The sequence below is a fragment of the Gopherus evgoodei genome, chromosome 2, assembly GCF_007399415.2.
Source record: "Gopherus evgoodei ecotype Sinaloan lineage chromosome 2, rGopEvg1_v1.p, whole genome shotgun sequence".
Classification (NCBI taxonomy): Eukaryota; Metazoa; Chordata; order Testudines; family Testudinidae; genus Gopherus; species Gopherus evgoodei.
In genome coordinates, this window is record NC_044323.1 from 215120753 (window position 1) to 215143306 (window position 22554).

At 36.9% G+C, this 22554-nt stretch overlaps 1 protein-coding gene across 9 annotated transcripts in view; it reads right to left on the reverse strand.

The window, feature by feature from the left end:
• ZNF521 (zinc finger protein 521) overlaps positions 1-22554 on the reverse strand; it is a 277389-nt gene that overhangs the window by 251535 nt on the left and 3300 nt on the right. For 4 of the 9 annotated variants that reach the window (XM_030552942.1, XM_030552936.1, XM_030552939.1 and 1 more), the window contains 2 exons: positions 7535-7594; positions 2261-2440 (listed from right to left, as the gene is read on the reverse strand). Coding sequence is in view for 5 of the 9 variants with exons in the window: in XM_030552936.1 (XP_030408796.1) it covers positions 2261-2440; positions 7535-7594 (240 nt within the window). In the remaining 4 variants the exon portion in view is untranslated. The remainder of the gene's footprint in view (positions 1-2260; positions 2441-7534; positions 7595-22554) is intronic. The other 5 variants (XM_030552944.1, XM_030552945.1, XM_030552938.1 and 2 more) reach the window with 2 other exon arrangements.

The following is a 22554-nucleotide window of genomic DNA, read 5'->3' on the forward strand; positions in this document are numbered from 1 at the left end:
GGAGGTGGGAGGTGAATTTTCCTCTCTGTTTTAAGATTCAAGGAGTTTGAATCACAGTAATCTTCCAGGGTAACCCAGGGAGGGGAAGCCTGGGAGAGGCAACAGTGAGGGAAAGGGTTTACTTTCCTTGTGTTAAGATCCAGAGGGTCTGGGTCTTGGGGGTCCCCGGGCAAGGTTTTGGGGGGACCAGAGTGTACCAGGCACTGGAATTCCTGGTTGGTGGCAGCGCTACAAGTACTAAGCTGGTAATTGAGCTTAGAGGAATTCATGCTGGTACCCCATCTTTTGGACGCTAAGGTTCAGAGTGGCAGCCTCATTTGCTTTTCATGACAAACCCATTAACAACCACCCATTTTCTTGCAAGAGTGATTTTTTTTTCTTAAAGGAGCTTAAATACCTCCCTTCAAAACCAAACTTTTTTCTTCCAAATTGACTCATGCAGCAAACTCACTCTAGTCCTTATTTAGCATAGCAGCATCTGCCTTCTAGCAAGGCCAAAGGTGATGTAGATTAGAAGCAGTGCTTGAAGATTTTTTTCCTCTCACTTTTCCAGCTATGGTGCGGAAACACTGTTCAGTTCATGCTGCTTGCAGTATGAGAGCAGAGCACCTATTGCATGGGAGAAATCAGGGGACTGCTTAGGGTGGAGAGCAAATTAGGGGAAAAGGGTAGTGCAGGCATCAGAATAAGGGGGAAAAGCAGGGTAAGAATAAGTGGGATTTGAGGCAGGGAGGGAGGTACTGAGAAGGAAATTTTTGTTGAGGGTCTGGGGGAAATCAATAAGAGTGAGGAAGCGCAAAAGAAGATAGAACAGAAGAGGTAACAAAAGAGGATACAGAATAACAATAAGACAGCCGAATAAGACAAAATAGAGAAAAGCCATCCCACCAGAAACAGTGCCTCACCAGTCACAGATGGGAGACATTGCCTCAAGCAGAGCCAAGTCACACACTAAAAACTTGCAGGAGTGATTAGGAAAGGACTGAATTGCCTAAATTTAAGACAGAACAATATTTAAACAAGAAATGGCAACGAAAGAGAGAGAAAAGGTAAAATCTCCTGGTATTACAAATGCTTCCAGATTGCATCATAGTTTCGTTCTCCACAAGCTAGGTTTGGGATTAAAATCCTTCAGCAATTTCAGTTTCTTCCCTTGACATTTTTTCTGCTTCTGCTTACTCCCTACTCCTCTGTCTGCCTCCTTTCTCCACTTCATTCTGAATCAGCTGCAGTGCCACTTGCTGTCTACACTACTGTAGGCTCTGGAGGCTTTTTTTGACACCAGGGGGTTAATAGGCAAATGAAGACACACACACTCTTTCAATAAAGCAGTTAATATGGGACTGGATTCCTGCACACACGAAATTATAATCATGCAAAGCCTGCCCCATAATAGCTGTATCGTATAACAACTGAATTTCATCTCTTAATAGTTCAAACTAAAGTACTTACTATTTAATGGAAATAAAATGCCTTTCCCCTGATATTCAGTCTATTTTGACCTGTGTATCATCCATTAGAATAGTCTGTAAACCTAAAAACAAAACTACTTCAATAAGATTTCATATGAGCAAATTGTGTCACCTATGAAGATCTCACTGGATGAACAGGAACAAGTCTTTAGACTACTGCTTCTTTGCCTACAAATTAAATGACTCAAGGTAGTTACAGGTCCATTTACCCAGCTGTGTTTGTGAGAAGTTAATAGTGTCCAATATGCATTCAATTCTGCCACTTAATGTTTGCATTTTTATTTATAGTCTAACAATTTGCTATTATTCCCCTCAACCTCCATTTATTGATCACTGTATGCTCATTTGTTGTAACAGCTAAGAACAAAGAAGTATCAGATCGCGATCTATAGCCCACCATTGTATGAATTCATCCATTATCCAACTGCAGTCAAACCCGTTTACCAGCATCATCGGTTGTCATAATTTTTTTTTTTTAATTTAAGTCAAAAAGCACGTAAAACTGTATGCTATAAGTCTGGAAAACAGAGTCGTAGCCAGGCCCTCTAAAAGCTAAAGCACAGTTTAAATCAGATGTGAATGCAGTAATTATCCAATCTGAACAAAATTTATGGTGCACCAGTTCCCAGCATAACTTTGCCACAGAATTAATGATGGGCATCAACTAAGGCTTAAGCATTCAAGTGTAGGAGTAAAACAACTTGGGGGAGGGAGATGAATCTGAAGAAAGGAACTGGAATCAGAAATAGAACAGTGCAAGAAGCCACAAAGTGATAAGTATTGTTTACCTGTCAGTTGACACTGATTAATCTTGTGTTCTGTGATATCACTCAGTGATTCAAACACCTGGAGGCAGCTGTCACAGCTGTGCACAGCTTCTTCCTCTAACTCCTCCCCTTCTTCTGGCCTTTTCTTACAATCTATCACCTCTCCATCTTCTGCCTTGTCTTCTAGTTTACAGTTAGCATCTGAAAGAAAAATCAAGACTGTGACCTCAGGGCTTTTAAGAACAGATCCTTTTAAAAATCAGATTGGTTCTTCTTGTTACCAACAAGCAGAAATAAATTTGGCATGAGCCTGCTGTACAGGAGAAACACACTTTAGATTTTATTTCTAAATAAGCAGAGGAAATCTCTTTCCTTAAATTTTTTTCTATTCTTGATAATGAAAGGAATTTCCCCTCTACCTTCAAACAACAGCACTCTCCCCCTTTCAAACAACTCTCCCACACTTCAGTGTTAACTTTATCAAATTTTTCACAGATTATCCAGGGGCTTTGATCACTATAAGAAAGTGACATATTACCTTTACAATTAAACAGTGTTCAATGAAAATTTAAAAAAAAAAACAAAAAAACAATGAGTTTAGGAAAGCTTCTTTTCACAGTTAACTGTAGCATTTCACAGGAAATTACCAGAATTCAATAAAAAATTAAAATAATCTGAACTGATTAACATAAAGATGAAATTGTTCTGTATTTCATAAGCCAGACTCAATATTCTATCTCCCTATTATTTGATGTAAAACAATACTACAGAAAAAACTATGATTTGGGTTAAAGTTCTATGTATGTGTTTTAGCTTGGATACAATTTGACTAAAGAATAAGTAGGATGGATTCCTTGTTTTGCCAGACCATGGGAAGCTTGAAACTGTTATAAATTATAACTAGTCCACAAGGACACCTTTGTCTGTTTGGGATGATAACAAGTGTTTTGACAATCAGTGGGACAAGCTAGTTCTAACCCCAAAATAGCAGGCATGATTCCACTATCAGGTTCTAAGTTAAATGAGTCAAGTGATCTCAGCCAAATTCCTTGAGCACAGTAGGAACCATAGAATTTATTGAACTACCTCAGCTCTGTAAATGATTAACGCTAGAATGAGGTTATATGAAGAGTAATTTGGAAGTGACTTTTCTTCTTTTGAGGAAGAGTACACGGTGGTGCCTTAACTATTTCTACTTTTTGCCCATTTTACGATGCATTTCCCCCAAAGACAGAAATAAAACAAAACACTTCTCCAATAAAGCAAACCGGCAGTTTCCTTTGTTCTTCTCAGGAACCACAATACAACAAATGTAATAAAAATTAAAATGGCAGTGTACAAAGGAGCCCACACATTTCACCAATTTTTTCCATTTTGGCAGCCTCATTTGCTTTTCAGACATTTGAGAGCGCTTCACCTTATGCAGCTAGAATAGATCACCTGAAAAAATGAATTCTTAATAAAAACAGAGAAAGAAGTTCAGTTAGCATCTAATCCTTTTCTGTCTGCTACAAAAGTCATCACCACCACTCCTCCACAAAGAGATGTCTGTGATGGTGCAGTTGCCACTAATACCAACCATTCCCTACATCTGCCCCAAGTGTCAAGGCTCTTAACAGCTCCCTGAAACCTGCAATAAACACTGCTGCCCTTCAAATCATTTATCAGTGATAGAGGATATTTATGCATAAACCAGAAATGAAACAGACCTGTCATTAAGTGAGCTTCCTCACACTATGTGGCTCATGAGCTAAGCCAGAAGAATCTCTCTGACAGGATAAAGGGCAAGGTTTGTTTTTAAAGGGAGTTATATTGTAGAGCATCAACAAATGAGTGAAAGAAATTAGTGTGGTGAATGGGTATGTTTGCTCTATTAAACCACACCTACATACATGGCAAGATTCTTACAAATTTAAATTTCTTGATGCTAGAAGAAGAACATTAACTCAGGCAGCTACTTCCAAATTAAGTAGTAGTATGCAAACTAACACTGCCAAAAGTGACACCATATGAACCTAGGAAAGCTCTTCTGCCATTTTTAAAAGCTGGATCTAAACAACCTGTGCACCAGTAACATTTTCCAAGTTCTTCAGTAAGCTTAACAGAGTAGTTAAAATACCACTAGGTTACAAGCAGTTCAGGAAAAGAAATAATTGTCTTAACTCTTGCAAATTGACCCCAACATCATTAAACACTTGTTGGAAAGTAGCACGTGCATATTGCATACTGTCAGTTGTTCAGCTTAGGCTCCCAGTTTCATCTCATAAAACTGACAGCACTCAGGAAAATGTGGGTACTGGGTCTGAATTTTAACATGAGTATTTAAATGCTGCACAAAAAGTTTACAGACCTGTTTGTTTTAAAATAAGGTCAGAGTATGACTCTGCTTTAACTACGATGCTTTAAAAAAAAGGAGGCCGGGAGGGAGGAATTCAAGACCTATTGGTTATGAATACTGGCACTTTACAAGAATCCGACGCCACAACACACATACACACCTGAGCACACAAAAACATGAAGAATTTCTCAAGTCAAAGCTTACTACTTAGATAGTAGTTATTAAAATTAGAATAATTTTAACAGTAATACAAATGTTTTTGCTTCTACTTCTGCATTCACAGATATAACTCTACAGGGACAGGAGTCAGTCAAGCTTATTCCCTTTTGCAGCAACTTTAGAATACATGCTCTAGCCAACTGGCACATTTGTTTTTAGGTCAACACTTCAGGGGGACCCTCTGGGACCTAGGTTCAATTTTAGCCTATGATGCTCTTGTGAAATGAGTTCTGGCAGTCTCAGCCTCTCTGTGGGTCTCTTGGAGAGACACCAGCACAAAAATATATATTTTTTTAAATAGGTCATATAACTTGGAGTCTGTGGGATGGTTTTCTAAATCATAACAGCAGCTGTCTTCCACCCCAGAGGTAGCTGTATGTTTGTGATTGCACACATGCTTAGTTCCATCATTTGAAAAGCTCCTTGTGAGCCTAGATAAAACCTGGTTCATAAATGCAATATTCATTCAAATGCAGTTGTAGCTTTACCTCCTAATTAAGGCTAGTGCTTTCAAACAGACTGCATCAAGTACATCTAAGTACCATTACAACCCCTCTTCATCCTAACATCTGCAACAAAAGAAGCCACAAATTCTACAATCATCTATTCATACATCTCCATCCCAAACACTACCACTGTCAATTCTGTAAACTCCACAGCCATGCCCCACTACCATCTGTAACAAACACGGCTCTAGCCTCCCCCCACCCCCACCTTACAATGTCTGCAACTGAACATGACCTACAGACTACATTTCTAATTATCTAGCATAGAAAGGAGGATTAGATTCGATAGAGAAATACATTCAACCTATGAACACAATAAAAAAAATATCAAGGCCTGTCTTCTGTTACTGATTATGTTAACATTATTTATAAGTGGAAATTAAAAGTAGTACAATTTTCTAATAACTATGTTCTCTGGCAGGTGGTTCTGTCCTGCTCCTCTTCCTCCTCCTCATGAGGGATGTTATTGCTATAACTTGGTCTAATAAAACTGCAACTTTGGGGAAAATGAAAAACTGCATTGGCTTAAAAGAGTTGGCTGCAATAAACCCATGGACTTCAATTAATTTCTAGTATGGGATCAGCTTAAGGCCAACCAGTAGAAATTCCATCCTGTCCATGTAAAAATGAGGTTTCACCACATTTACTTTTTATAACCCATATAAAAGTCGAGTAAAAGTAATGAATATCTAAAAGGCCTCTCAATGGACGGGCAAGGCTATCTGTATTCTTGAAACTCATCTTACATATTTCTCTCTATGCAACAAGGATCCATAGCTGATCAGAGCTAAAATGTCAAACGACCATGAAAACTGCCCAGTTTCCAATCCATTTCACTGGCTTCCAAGCCACTTCTGCATGGAAAAGTGCTGGCAAAAGAAAGGAAAACTAAGATCATGTGGTTATAATTATTACCAGGCAAGGAATATTTCTGCAGCTCAGTGGTAAAGTAAAACTATGTCGCTTTCTGCTCCCAATAGTGTCCATCGCAAAACAACTGCCTCATTAAATCTCTGCAGTAAGATTAATATGCCGTAGCTGCACTACATTTATAACTTGGTACTCTATAAAAAGCACATTTAATGGTTAGAGCCAGAGCTTAGATACAAAGTATTACTATAAAAACTTCTGGCAGCGTGGATAAAGTATGGACCTTCTGCACTGTCTGGATCAGAAATATCTGGAGTTATTTTTGAATTTTTAGCATTAAGTTCTTGTGACAGCCAAATAAATAAATAAATGTCTTCTTATACAATGAAGATACCAGAAGACAAGATAAATTAGTAATATGAAAATGAATGCACTAACAAGATTATTTAACAACTCAGAGTTAATACAAAAATAAAAATAAAAACAGTAGAAAACTGGATCATTTCCTGACATATTATTCTTCAGCTTTACAGCCCACTCTTTTTCTGCTTGAAAATATATATGGTATTTATTAGTTCTCACGTTAAAAAAAAACCAATAATTTAGGCATAAATTCATTCCTGTGATTTAGAGAACCTTTCCTTTCTCTATTTAAAAATAAAGAAATTAAATGCAAGTGTTTCACCTGCATTGCAACAAACATTAACAACAAGATGTATGCAGTACTCACTTAATAGCTTTAAAATATTCTTTACAATCTAAAAAGGAATCAAACTATTGCCTATAAATTCTTTTTTTTTTTTTAAATCCATGGATTCTAGGAATCAACCTGGAGAACCCTTAAGAAAGGAGGCCTTATAAGAGTAACTTCAGTTAAGTCAATGGGGCTACCCACATGAATAAGTATTTATATAACTGTTTGCAGGACCAGAACCCTAATCAAAACAAAAAACAAAATAATCATTTCTTGAATTCTAGAAATCATATTAGACTATAACAGGAAAAATGCCCTATCATTACAAGAAATGGATACCATAATAATTTATAAAATAACTAGCCCAAGACACATAATAGTTTCATGAAGATGGATGCTTGGGGTTGGGTTTTGTGGGTGCACGTGGTAGTTTGTCTGCAGATAAACCATCTTGGACTTTAAAGGTTAATGCTTCCCTTTCAGTTGGATACGCTACAAACAGCAATATTCTCTATTTTCTGACACTGAAAAGTGAGATTTTATTTTTCCTGGGCTTTAGAAGTGCATTCGAAGTTGAAATTCAATAAGATGAGAGCAGACTTCGAAAAAATAAATCTCACACTGTTGTAAAACAGCAAACAAGCACTAATGAAGGAATTCAGCATTACCAGTCTGTGCGGCTATCTGTCCCACACACGCCTGCTGGTCCTCCGTTTCATTTTCTTCTACTGCCAGGAAAAGGTAAACAAACAAACAAAAACAAAAAAACACAAGATGTTAGGTGGGTAGCTGAAATGACTCATGCGTCAGCTCCCTAGTTTCAGTTCTGAAAGCCAGTAATGCTGGTGCAACAGGGCAAGAGAACATTGCCTAGCACAGAACCAATGCAAGCTGCAAAACCTCAAACCAGATCATAGCGCCACACCTTGTCCAAAAGCATGTAGCTTCTGCACAGCAGAGTGACCAAAGAGATCTCATGGATTAAGAAACAAGTCAAATTTCCTCTGGGACACAGTACTGTGGATTTAAAACAGGTATTCTGTTACCTAACTGAATTAGGGACTAAGACAAGGCATCGAGACTCTACTCACCTACTCTACATTGGGATAGCTTAGTGGTTTGCGCATTAGCCTGCTAAATGCAAGGCTGTGAGGTCAATCCTTCGGGGGACGATTTAGGGATATGGGGCAAAAATCTGTCTGTGGATTAGTCCTGCTTTGAGCAGGCGGTTGGACTAGACAACCTTTTGAGGTCCCTTCCAACCCTGATATTGTAAGTGGGAAGCTCTTTCTGGCGGTGTGGGTGCTAAACCATTAATTTCCACTAAATTTAAGATAAAAAAGAAAAAAAGCGAATATTACACTTGTAAAGATACCCTTGCAAACATGAACCAACACAGTGCTGTCTTACTGAGTCTGCAAACAGACCATGCCGGCATCTTTATTATGGCTCACAGCTTCCCTAAGCACACACCACTCTCGCCAGATTGACTATTCAAAACCTTCTGGGCAAGAGTAAAATGGACAAGAATCATGTCAGCTTCATTCTGGAACTGCATTGGGAAGCTATAGGGTGCTGCAGAGGCAGGCACTGGAGCTATTCACAGCAGAAAATGACCCACCAAAGTGAAAGCAGGGGAGGAGTCAAGCAGCAGAACTACTACTTCCTTATTACGCTCCCAAAGGTGAGAAATCTTTGAGTTGAAGGTGCAGTAGAGAAAAAGAGTTCCTTCTCCCTTCCAGTGGGGAAAAAGTGTAGAGGGGACAGTTCATATTTACAGCATCACCAAGTATTAAAAAATCATGGGCAGACCTCAAAAAATCATGAAAGTGGATTAAAAATAATGAGATTTTTAAAAGATATATAATGACCTTCCCAACAGCTGTTTCCAAAAAGGGACATTTAGAGACCAGACAGTAGCCTTCTAGGATGTTAACAAGATTTGTTTTGTTTTGCTTTAAGTAGGTCTTCACTTCTGCCTTTAAGATATGTAAACTGGATGACTAAATCTTTCTGCAGAAATGCATTGACTATTTCCATCAGCAGAGGTACCAGAACCTCCCCTTACTAATGGAGGCAGACATATATACATAGCAAAATTTTGTTAATTTGCACTACTGCTTGACAGGCACATTGCAAGTTGCAGAATTTTGAAAATTAATACGTAAAAACACCTAAAGACTATCTCAAAAGAGCTTATTTTTAGTAAATGTACCATAGTACATTATATAAAAATAACTGCTGTTAGTATAGTAGCCAGCTTTTAAATATTTTCTGGAGAAATAGACTCTCCTGTATGAGAACTCCGAAGTGTGCACATTATCAAAGTTCAACTTCCATACGTTACATTAAAAAAGAGAAAGGAAACTTCTGATCAGCATGTTAAAAGGTAACTTTGTGGTTAGCATCTTTTTTAAACTGTTGTTCAAGCTCTTTATGGATTCTTAGTCACAAAAGAGCCAAGTAGATCACAACAGGCATAAAAAACTTGCCAATAACAGTCAACTAGACTGACATATTTGTCAGGAAAGATGAACCTTTGAAAAGAAAAATATGGTAGAGAGGAGAACAGAACAAAAATAAAAGCCCTAGAATAAGGAACCTTCATCATAGAGGTAGCCTACAAAATATCAACTAGTTCTCTTTTACACCATGGCCAGATTCTTCCTCCAACTAATAAAAATTGTTTGCTACATAAGGTAATGATAGTCCAGTCCATCATTCTGTAGCCACAAAGTACTAAACAGGAACCAGATTAAGTCTTCTCATAGCCTCTTTATAAGAACGTCAGCCTTCACTGTCATTCATAAAAACATAACATAAGAACAGTCCTACTGGGTCAGACCAAAGGTCCATCCAGCCCAGTATCCTATCTACAGACAGTGGCCAATACCAGGTGCCCCACAAGGAATGAACCTAACTGGTAATGATCAAGTGATCTCTCTCCTGCTGTCCATCACCACTCTCTGACAAACAGAGGCTAGGGACATGATTCTTTACCCATCTTGACTAATAGCTATTAATGGACTTAACCTCCATGAATTTATCCAGTTCTCTTTTAAACCCTATTATAGTCCTAGCCTTCACAACCCCCTCAGGCAAGGAGTTCCACAAGTTGACTGTGCACTGTGTGAAGAACTTCCAGTTATCATACCATGTTAAACTCACTTGGATAAATATCACCCTGTATCTTATACCCAACTTCAGTGTTAACTTCCCCAAGCATTAACTGAAGCATTGTTTCTCCTTTCAATAAACAAAAGCAATTTTCAACAATATCCCTCTGCTAAGGGCTTTATACTTCATACTAATGAGACAAAAAGCTTTTGGCTACCAAACTACATTAAAAATAAGTATAGGAAGGATATGTGGACAGCAGCAGCCTATGTCAAATATTTCTAGTTAATACTGTAAAAAACAAAGTTTTATAGTCTAGGATTATATTTGTGAACAAGGGTTTTTGATTTCTTCAGATTTTTTTTTTTTTTAAACAAGTAAAGTATTTATCATGGCCTACGATAAGAAGAGAGAACTCCGGGATAGTAAAAGTAATTGAATGTCAATAAAAGAAGAAACATCAGGACATATGGAGAGCTAAAGCCTGTGTTTCCAGTCATGTTATGTTATGCTGCTATGGCTGAATATTAATTCTAGATACTTTTGTGACATTATTTCAGAGAAACAATATTTTGTCTGAACAGTTAAGTGTTTATGACCGCAGAGTCACCTGTTTTGCTAATGGTGGAAATATTTCTTTGCTAACTAGATCAGAGAACACTGCCAGCTACTTAAAGCGATAAACCATCAATTCCCTACTATACAATTACATGATGAAATAAAAAAAAAAAAAAAAGTGTTTCTAAACAAGAATCGCTCACCAAAACAATTGTGGCACTGCACTCCTTGATTGCAGAAAATTCTATTTGCATATAATTTTTTTTTAAAAAGATCTCAGTGAGGGAAAATAGAATTCCAGTACTTCAGTTGTCTTCACCTTTATAAAGTCTGGTGGGTTTGGACTCATAACAGCATTTTGCAGTAAAGTTTAATACTACAAAAATGCATTTCTAAACAAGAACTTTTATATATACACATGGATATGTAGAGAGACACAGATATATGAAATATAGATAGATATATGTTGAGCTTTGTGATCCAAGAGGCAGAGCTACTTGTTAGCCTGGAAATACTCTGGTTTGAATTCAGACTGTCTTGCATGCCCAGACTCAGAGGGTTCTAGGAAACTTGAAAAACCAGCATTGTTAGGGCTAAATCATACTTGCTTTTTTATGTAAATAGTCTCTCTGAGGCCACTAAGTAGAGGAACAAACAGATTTGACCCATAGATTCTGACAGCAGAGTTAACCTCCCACTAATTTACTGCAACATCTGCTGGCCAACCAGAATTTCACCCCTCCTGCCTAGAAGATTGTCACAAGGCTTATGTACGTGGAGGAGAGTTTATAAAGCTAACAGTGGAAGAATTCACATATTCTGCTAACTAACCGGGCTACCCCACATGGAAGGGTCAGTCTGTTAGTAGAAGCAGACAACAGTGGTGCATGCTTGGGGAGACCTCATATGGAAAAAGGAATGGACGAAAATAGAAATGTGAGAGTACTATGAAAAGGTGCATTTTCACTGAGCAGAAATCCTTTATGGAGAACAGAGACTATGATTTATGGCTTTTGAGCTATTACAAACTATAACAAAATACAAGCTACAGATAATTGAAAAAAAGACTATTTTCTTCTACTATGGGTAGGTTAATAAATTAAAAAGAGAGAAAATACATACTTCCCTGAACATCTGAGGCTCTTTTCAGCTTGTTAAAGCAAGAGAAGCCGCATATCCCAAAATAAACTATAAACAGACTTATTGATTTAATACCCTTCCTAAAAACACTTTATTTAAGGGATGTGAAACAAAACAAAATATAACACAGCAACCAAGACTGCAAGGGGTATGAGAAGATTTGGTTTACAATATATATATTTAACTTATATTTTGCATTTCCTATAACTCAATATAACTTGCCATAAGCTTAACATTGGTACTTGAATTTAAAAATCTTATCTTCCACAAAAGTATTCTTCCTTTGAGGATTACTTTATAAAGCATGCATTCCATCTACATGTTTGAATAATATCTGCAGATAAATAAGAGGCACTAGCCATATTAGCATAATCAATATACAATTTACAGAGCTACCCAGACAGAACAGAAATAAAACATGTGTGCCATTATTTTAGTATCTAAAAATTACTGTCATTTCTGGAAGTATCTTTCTGCCTTTCCTCTCTCTTCATGTCCACATACAAACTAAGAGATACTTATTGCCACCACCTATGCATAGATATTTAACATGATTAGGTAGATTAGTCACATAGCAGAAGCAAATTTAAGGTTCAGGTCTGCAAAGTGCTGAGCCTCTCAAATCCTATTTACATTCAAAGGATTTTGTGGACTTGCAGCACTTTGCAAGACCATGCCTTTAGAACATATTTTAATAAAAAGTTTAATTTGTATGGGGAATGCCAGCTGAAATCAATAAAGTGAGGGGTTAATTGCAGGATCACACCCTAAAGTAGTTCCTCTTGTTTATTCTTTCTCCACTTCCTCTGCACCATTCATGCTTTCCTTAAAAGTCATCCTCAGCCAAATTCTCCCTGTAGACATAGATACAAACACATATTCTCACTCCAACTGGTGTCAATGAAAGTCACAAATGTGACTCTGAGAGGACAATACAATCCTTCGTCAGTGAGGTTAGCAAACATATAATGTACACTGCAAAACTGTATTAAGACATCTTGCATTCTTACCGGTCAGTAACCATCCTGATCAAACATCAGACAAGATCTAATTTTCTGAACCACCTTAAACAGTATCAATACACTTCCATTAAAGATACACTAGAGTGCGGCCTCTTTTATTAACTAAAATGGAGGGCTGAGGAGTTGTTCATAAAATCAAATGTCTCAAAATTACAAGTACAGTGCAGAACTTGAAATATGGTGCACTGCATCACTTTCTTCTTGTCCTTCAAGCCACTGCAAAGCAATTTCCAATGCATCAACGGCATCAGAATCTGAAGGCACTGGAATCTGAAGAAACGTTGACTTGTTCTTTAATTGACTGCACTTTCATTGTATGATTCCCCCACACACACCAAAAAATGATTTATATAATTAGTTGTTTGTGAAGAATAGTGTTCATAAAATTGAGGTTCTACTGTACCAAAGAAAAATTTCAAGTGCCATTTAATACAATTTTTAAAAAGTAATAATCCTATCAACAAATAGACATATATTCGAGATAACACTGGAAAAGGAAGGAAAGGTTCAGTTTAGTTGCATACCCTGCCTCCAATTATTTTTAAGCTGTAATGTAATGATATTTTCTTAAAGCACAACTTACAAGTGTAAAGGATTCTTGGGGGAAGGGGTTGTTTAAAATAATAGAACTGAATGCTCATTATTATTACCAACCTTCATCCCCTCACACCTTCTTCTTCCTACAGACAGAGGCTGCAACAAACCCCTCCTGACATTCATATCCATTTTACACACTCCCCTCTCCAGCCTGTCCCTCTATTGAGCTGCTTTTTCAGTTACTCTTGTATAAAAGCTAGACTGGGAGCAGTGTGGCTCGCAATCCAGCTGTGTTGGTTGGACAATATTATTCCTATGCTGAAACAGTAATATTTTCTTAGACAGTACCTAAGATAATCTTTCTGGTTAGGCACATTTAAAAGAAACACACACACACACACATATGCCCCTTTGGACTGTTCTCTTTCAGCCCTCATATTCTTTATTCAAGGATTACAGCGTCCCAATGTGACACACTGAATCATGTAAGGAGACAGTCAAGTCTATGGAATATTATGGGTGAGAAAGGCAGAACAGAGACTCCTTCCAGCCACACAGAATTCTAGCGTCTTTCTAAACTTAGAACCTATTTTGTTTTCAAGGCAGTTAGACCAGTTTTGTGTACTGGCGTTGCCTCCCTAATCTCTCATCGATGAAGAAACACTTGGACTATATTTTAGATTGTTTTTGTTAGTAAGTTGATAACCATACTATGCATTTTAGAAAGTGCCATTCATCCAAGAATCTCAAAGTTTTTTATAACCTTTGTTTCACAACATCCCTATGAGGCATTATTATATAGTCTCACAGATAACGGAACTAAGGTGCTGAGGACAAAGTTCTCACTTTACTCCACCCCTTTTGCAGTAATACAAAAAGAAGCCAAACCGCTGCAATTCCACTGATCTCCCACTGGGTGCAGTAAATGCAATGTAAACAGGAACCCCTGCACACTGCAAGCAATGTTCTAAAACATCCTGCAGGAGGGTATGGGAATGTCACTGGGGAGTGACAGTGTCATCCAGTGGGACCATAGCTATACAGATTTGCTGTACTGTCAGTAGACACTGACAATAGTGCTGTCGCTCCGTGTCCTGCTAACAGACTGTGGGAGAGGAAAGAGTCCTTTCTGCTCTCTTTCCCTGTATTTAGTTCATTTACTTCAACTAGATCTGGCTCCAAGAAATTAAGTGACTTCCTCAAGCTCACTCCAGGCATGCTGCTGAGTGCCCCCAACTCCCATGGAAGTCAATGGAAATGAGGAAAATCAGCACTTCTCAGGACCACTGCAAGACACTGGCAGAGCAAGGAACTGGCTTCAGGAGTCCCAAGTCCAGTACTCAGACCTTTTGGCAACCCTCCCTCCCTTCAGTGGCCACACTTAGCTGAAATCTATTATTTACTTTCAAGAACATAATTATAGATAACCAGTCCAGCACGATAAAAATCAAGAAGTGAAAAGAATATCCAAGATAATTTTTTTTGAGCAGTTACAAAGCCATTTATGTAATAGTAATGGTTTCAGAGTTCAGATTCCTCATAATACACCTCTACCTCAATATAATGCTGTCCTCGGGAGTCAAAAAATCTTACCGCATTATAGGTGAAACCGCGTTATATTGAACTTGTTTTGATCCACTGGAGTGCGCAGGCCACCCCACCCCCCGGAGCACTGCTCTACTGCGTTATATCAGAATTCGTGTTATATTGGGCTGCGTTATATCGGGGTAGAGGTGTACATTACAGCTACATATAAACCATACTGTTTTTTCTCTCTCTCTCTAGTAATTTCCGTAAGGCATAAGTGATGAGTTATATGGTACATGGGCAGAGGGACATAATTAAGAATTTAGGTTATTTTTGCAGGCCTCTACCTGCATCCTTACTTACGAAATAGGGGACTAATTAAATGTTTCCCACAAAAAGCTGAACTCGTTTAAAGAAAAGCACACCTGAAGCAATCTGATTTATGGAACACAGAGATTAGAAACAGAAATAACCAGTGGCCAAAATGTTCAAACCTAGGCGACTGAATTTAAAAAAGTGATCTGTCAAAAGCGATGAGTACCGACAGCTTTGTGGATGCTCAACATCTCTGAACGGTCAGTTCACTTACTTAGGTGCCTAATCTCAGGCAACAAGATTTAGACTTTTTGGCCACTGACTCCATTCGCAAAACTATAGATACTAAACTATAGATATTAAACTAATGATGCACATTTATCTTAGTCAAAAGGCCAGATCTTTCAGTATTAATTTGAATGAGCTAGGTTGTTCTTTGTCTAAATGTTTATCAGAGAGTTGCTTCCATAGAATTCACTTCTTTGTTTTACGATGTTGTACATTACCTTTTGTTCTTCCTTTTATCATTCTTGTCTTTTACTTTTCTGCAACAAGAAAAGTACTCAGTGCTCACTCCCCTTCCTCTCTTGATTAACATTTGTATTTGGCTCACTAGCCTTTTCCACTGAATCTATTCAACAGCTTCACCTTAAATCACAAGACATAAATCTTTTCCCCATGCTCTGGCTCTTAACTGCATAACGCAACCACTTCCCAGACATCACACACAAAGGCCAATAGTCAACCATTTCATCCACCTATTTTTAGGATGATAAAAAGTTGCATTGAGCATACATCTTGAAGTCCCTGTTGTTCTGAGATTAGAGGATCAGAGATTCCAAGGAACACAATTGCAAAGAAGGAAGTGAAGAATAACTAAAAGAGATAAAGCACACACACACACACACACCCCGCAAGCCCATCACACATATTGGTACTATCAGAAGTTAGAAAACATGTTGACACCATTAGGGAAAAAATCCCATAACCCTACCCCCCCAGGGTAATATACTTCAGAGCCAGAGCATGTTTTGTTGACTAACATATAGCTTTGCCTTATCAAGGGCATGGCCTCATAATGTCACTTAATCTGATATGTGTAAAAGAAATATTTTACAATGAAAGGGGTTTTTCCCTGTTAAATCCCTTCAAGACACTAATGAGTCAACAATGGAAAGTTAAACTTTCTAGTTTTACAGAAGTATCCAGAGTGGGAAAATAAAAATCTCTCTCAAAAATCAGCCATCATGGAAGTTGTTTTCTCATGTTCATTAAGCAGGTAAATACAATCTGAGGTAAAGAAGCTGTAAGTTTTACTCCAGATCCAGGACACTAAAAATTGGGGGGAGAACACTGAAATTCTGAATATTTTTCCCAACAGTGCTTATTTTTAGTAGGATATAAAGGTGTCAAATCCTGCTTCACCTAGGGCTCTTTGACCAAAGGCGAGCACAGCCAGATTGAACACATTTCTTTCTAGTTACCAATAAAGAAAAAAAGTGATGCAGTATCACTAAACAGCAAAACAATTCACACACCACAGAATAAATAAATAAATAAAATAATAAAAATGTACTACATCAAATTAAGTATACTGTAGGGTTTAAGAGATTCAAGAAGGGGGTGGGGAGTCAAACCTTGAAAGATACTGTACTTATTTAAAAATGGAATAATATTTCAGATGAATTACTAATGAAACAGTAAGCCCTCTCTCCTGTTCCCATTGAAGTCAATGGGGGGTGCGGGAATATGACACCTGCCATTAATATCAGTGGTGCAGGATTCAGGATGTTTTTAAAATGTGGACAACTGACAAGACTCCTGTACTTAAGAGTATACATAGTAAAAGAAATTGAAGTGTAAGAACAAAAAGCTGCTGTAAATCATGCACAGTGGGCGTTCTTTAATCTATAGTATCTCTCCACTGAAAATAAATGTTATGCACATCCCAGAAGAATACAGGCCACATAACAAATGAATCCTGAAAAACATTTTTCTTCTTCTTCTACTTCAGCATTATGGAGTAAAAAAGTCTTCAAAAATAGTAAAGGAATGCAAAAAAATAAAATTTTATGGTAAAAAAGAGTTTGTACAATTTTAACTAGTACTGTAATATTGGAGAAAAATATTCCTGATTTCAACTTCTTTTCGTGAAAGTACTAACGGCATCTTACACACATATGCCACAAAAGACCTGAAAGCAGAATTTTTGTAACCAGACCAAAAACTCAAGAAAGTAGGCGGACTGAATGAAAATGCTAATTGTAATGTGTTATAATAAAAATACCCCCAGGATCAGCCCAATCTTTTTTTGCTATAGCATAGTCCCCAGGCATATGGCTAACTACTGCCTGACCATTATCCTGGCTAAAACTAAAGCTACTGAAGTTTAGGAGGATTCATATCTAACAGAATTTCTTTCATCTCTAATAATTGCTAACTAGCATAATTACTCATACTTGAAGTGGAATGTGATGCACGCTAAGAACCCAAGTTGCCTAAAATTAAAGTTAAAACAAAAAACAAAACCCACTACTGAACTCTGTATTCAGAGATTCATCTTTTGTCAGTGTTGCACAGTGTTGTCATCTTTTGCCAAGTATTGCATAATGATTTAGAATTATTTAAAAGCTTCCCTTACAATATTTGACTATTATAAAGAGAACAACTTGAATGCTTACGTTTCAATTGCTTTGTAGTAAAAGCATTGCACAATACTTTTAAAACCAGACAGGCAGCTTTCCACTGTCCAACAGATCAATCATACTCAACTTCAGTTAGAGCAAAATTTAGTCCCCCCAAGAGGAAAAAATAAAATGTTATACATATGACCACAATTCTGATTTTAATTGAAATAGGATAAGAAAGTTGCATTTTCCCCATACCCAGTGGGACTAATACTGACTTTTGACAGTACCCAGGATCCTACGGAAAACTCCAAATATATTTCAGACAAAGGCTATGTCTACACTACCTAGGTAAGTCGACCTATGCTAGGCAACTCCAGCTATGTGAATAACGCAGCTGGACTCAACGTACCTTAGGTCGAGTTACCATGGGCTCAATGCCACGGGGGAGGCGGGGTTGACGGGAGATTTTCTCCCGTCGACTTACCTTACTCTTCTCGTCAGGGGTAGAGTACAGGGGACGACTGGAGAGCAATCTGCAGTCAATTTGGCGGGTCTTTTCTAGACCCACCAAATTGATCTCAGAGCATCAATCTCGGCTGTAGTGTAGACCTGCCCAAATGTTGAAGTTTTTCCTTGAGATATCAGTATTCATACCACATTCTTAATCAGTGTTTCAAACAAAAAAGCATTTAACCCAGACGATACCCACATGAAATTCTAGCAGGCTTGGAGAGGAAGGGGGTTTAAGTCCTTTTCTCATTTACAAACACTTAACTAAAAAAAGGAAGAAAGGGATTTTTTTACAAAATTTATGAGATTTCAATACAGAGGCATCCATTTCATAACAAAGAAATTAAAGCCATTAAACCAGTTACACAGAATGAATTACAGGAAAGCATACAGCCTTTTAACAAATCTTAGATCTTGGTGGAACATGTTATCCTACGCATCTCCATATTAAGAGCCTCTCTTGTTGCAAGAGTTAGCTGCAACTAGAAAACCCAAGCCATACTTCTAGTCCTTTTAAGGCATCTTTATCTAAAAAGATTTCAGCCTCATGGCAACTAACAGTTCAGTTCATAACTATTTATAGATAAAGGTTTCCAAGATACAAGTTCACCTGCTCCTGAGAAATGGTCCAATAGACTTGCACTGGTCCCAGAAAGCAATTGAATATCATTTTTGTAATCCTGAAGTTGATAAAGTGAGTCATAAACATTAGCCACGTCAATGAGAATTACTTAAGGGGAGAGCAACATTTTTATTTTTTTTTTAAATCAGACATGGGAATAATCTGGCAAGACAAAAAAAGTCTAACTATAAATAGCCTGTACTATAACATTATAAGATGGTCATTTTAAATCCCTGTGAAATTTGATTTTTTTATGTATGCTTTTGTGTTCAATATCTAATATTTGCCCTTTTTGGGTGGCCAAATAAAAGCCAACAATCCACTCATGCATCAGAACAAATGGTTTTGCTTTTCAGACCAAGTGGAATCTTATGAATGTTTTGTTCCCTCCCTATAAGATGATTATTCCAGAACCTCTGAGATCCTGAAACCAGGCATTTCAGGAAAAGTTCTTTGGACCAGCCAAACTAAAACTTTGAGTTGAGTACAAAGGAATCATGTCAATAGTAATTGCTGTTTTTGTTTATGCTAGACTATCTGCAGATTAGACTATAATCAATCTAATAACTAACATCCAGTCCATGTAATTTAGAGGTTGGGCAGTGTGGGGGTGATAAACATTCAGCTAGCTGAGAAATTAAATAGAAGCGTTACTGTTTGATGGAGATTTGAATGTTAAATTCTTTCTTAACTATTGTTACTAATATAGCTACCTTTTTGTTACAATAATCCACTATCTTCTACCTTAAACACCAGTATGCCATAACATCTGTGCCTCACATACAAGAAATGTATTATTGCTTCAAATATATTAGTGAGAACTAGTCACATTAATTACACACAAATATGGGGATGAAATTGATCATCTTCATCTGCTACCAACTTTGCAGAAGTTACAGTTGCAAAGGCAGCCAAGACGGAAAGAGTACCTTGGTTTTCCTCAAAAGAGGGCACAACTCTAAGAAATGCAGGGCATTGCGCTGGTATCGTTTCAAGATACATGCCCGTTTTAGGCAGAATATATGTATATAGTACAGTGAGCACATTTTTTCCTTCTTTTCTTTCTAGGAGCTAAACTTTTAATAAATTAAGCCACAGAATTACAAAACTGGGTTACTAAATATCAGTACCAGGAAATTCATTTTGAAGTGACAAAAAAAAAGAAAAATGCTTAAATAAGTCCTCAGAGTTCAATGTTTCTATTAAATTTGTGGGACTATACCAGCTCCCTGTGGTGGCTTATTTAACACCTATAATTTCTAGCGATTTTTCACACACAACTTTAGTCTAATGGACATGACCTGACTTTGGTTGAGAAGGATGGGATTTAAAGATACATTAGGACTGCCTTTTCATTCAAATTCGCTAATGAATATCTGTTTTTTTTTCCTCCCACAGATGACATGAATGACTACGTTTTCATAGCATCCATATATTTCTAAACAAATCATTTCTGATTAAAAAAAAAAACTTTAAGAAGAAAAAACAAATACCCCCAAGCAAAAGAAAAAGGGTCAGTAACCTAAGCGTGATATCTTAGAGTGTGCCAAGTTACAAAAGCGTTAGCCATTCAAGAAGCCAATTTAAACAAGACACAACTGAATTGCTCTTTATCCCTTGCCTCCTCAGCTTAGGAGGTCCCAAGTTCAGCATCCTAAATACATTTAGGGCATTCTGGCCCTCAAGAATTCTGAATTTAAAAAGGAATATAAATGACCAGTCCTCTCTCATCATCTTCTCCTTTGCAATTTGGCTTGTTTTGTAGCTTTCACACTTAGATATAGCTGACCTGCACTACTTCCCCTCCCTTTTTTTAGGTATGTGTTTAAGATTGTTTTGATCACATGGAACACATACAATAAGGATTCCTTTCAGAAAAATCACAAGAAATGGGATAAATAAACTAGCAAAATGAAATATAGGTCAATACTGATAAGTTTGATGCAACTGATTCTACGTATATTTAAAACAACCTAGCAGTTTAACTTCTTTTTAAAGATTAAGTCACTTAAGATATTAAAATTAAAAATCTTGTTTTAAATGTTTCTGGATGGAGAATTATTTGTTCACCTATGGCCAAGCATGTATTTACATATCCCTGAAGTGCATGGTATTCAGCTTTTCATAAACAACGACAGTCTTCCTTATCCGTAGGTAAATGTTTTTATTGTTTTTAAAATGTTGGGAGAGGGGGTAGCTATTGTTTACCCTGCCTTGTTTCTCATTGATGTCAAAAGCTGGTACCTGTCAGCAAGAGTTACTAGGATAATTAGACTAAGACTATAGTTACCAGCAAACCAAAAAGAAGAAAAAAGCAAACAGAAGAAAACTAATTCACAAGTGTATTTTCAAAAAACAAAAGACATTTAGTCATAAATGAGTTAACACCCACCATTTCTAATGAACATTACTTTCATGCATTCAACATACAAACTCCCCAAAATTCAACTGTCATTTTGTTTTTATGTATTTACCTGCCTTGTGTCACTATTCCCCTAAGATACAAGTTTCAAATTATGTTATCAAAAGTGACAGCCATATCAGAAATATCTTTTAAATCTTTTTCCATCTGAAAAAGTTACTAAGTACATGACAAATTGCAAATTTATTGTGTAGCTCATGTTTTGTTTAGACATGGAAACAGTACTCATGAATTTAAAGAGCTTCTTTACATAGATGTATATAATAATTTAATTTAGATGAGAAATAGTTTGGAAAAACTGTTTACTTTTAAACTACAGATCTTGCTTCTCCTAATGATTAAGCTACTAATCATTAAAAGGTACCTAAAATCAATGTTGCATTTAGGTTTCTGTTGAAATTCTAACAAACAACATTTGCAATGTTACTCACAGCTATTGTTTCTTCATAAAAAATTAAGATGAAATATTTGATGGACACAGCATTTTCAATTTAAAGGCTATAAAATAATCTTTAAACTTCCCAGCTGATTCATGCTGCTATCCCACCTAGAAATCTTACAATCAGATTGTCCTCAGATTACTAATCCACCCAAAAATGGACACCATTCAAGAAAAATAAAATGGGAAAATGAAAAAAGTCAGATATTTGAACAAAGGCCACCAAGAATGATAATCTGCTTCTTAAGAATAATTACTGCTGCAATAATTACACATGACGATTGATGTACTATTTGTATTTTTAATGGAGAAATAATAAATATGGCACGATACACATTTCTTCACTGTATCAGTGTTAAATATTTAACAGTTTCTTAAGTGTATAGTATACTATCACTAAAACTCAAGCCACTCCATCTGAAATCTAGGATTTCGCTGTTTGCTCATTTTAGGGAATCTTAGGCTACTAGTACAAAAAGCAGACTATGCTCAGACCTACATATAAAACGGAAGGTGAATCTTTGAGTTAATTTAAGTGTTATTTACAGAAAGGCACTTGAAAAAAAAATGTTTTCATTCTGCATACATATGCTCATATAAATTAGTATGATGAAAACATGGTTCTATTCTGACAGAACAATTTACACCATTTTCCCATTCATTTTGTGTTTCTTAATCTGTACTAGATTTGTAATTCCAACTCTGTATTTGTTCAGTTCAACTTTTCTAACATCTTACAAATATGACCAACTGATGCCCTACTTATGGGCCATAAAAATCATATGGGCATGTAAATAAACCCTCTTTAGGGAAGTCCAAAACTAAACGGATGCACAACCAACAAAACTT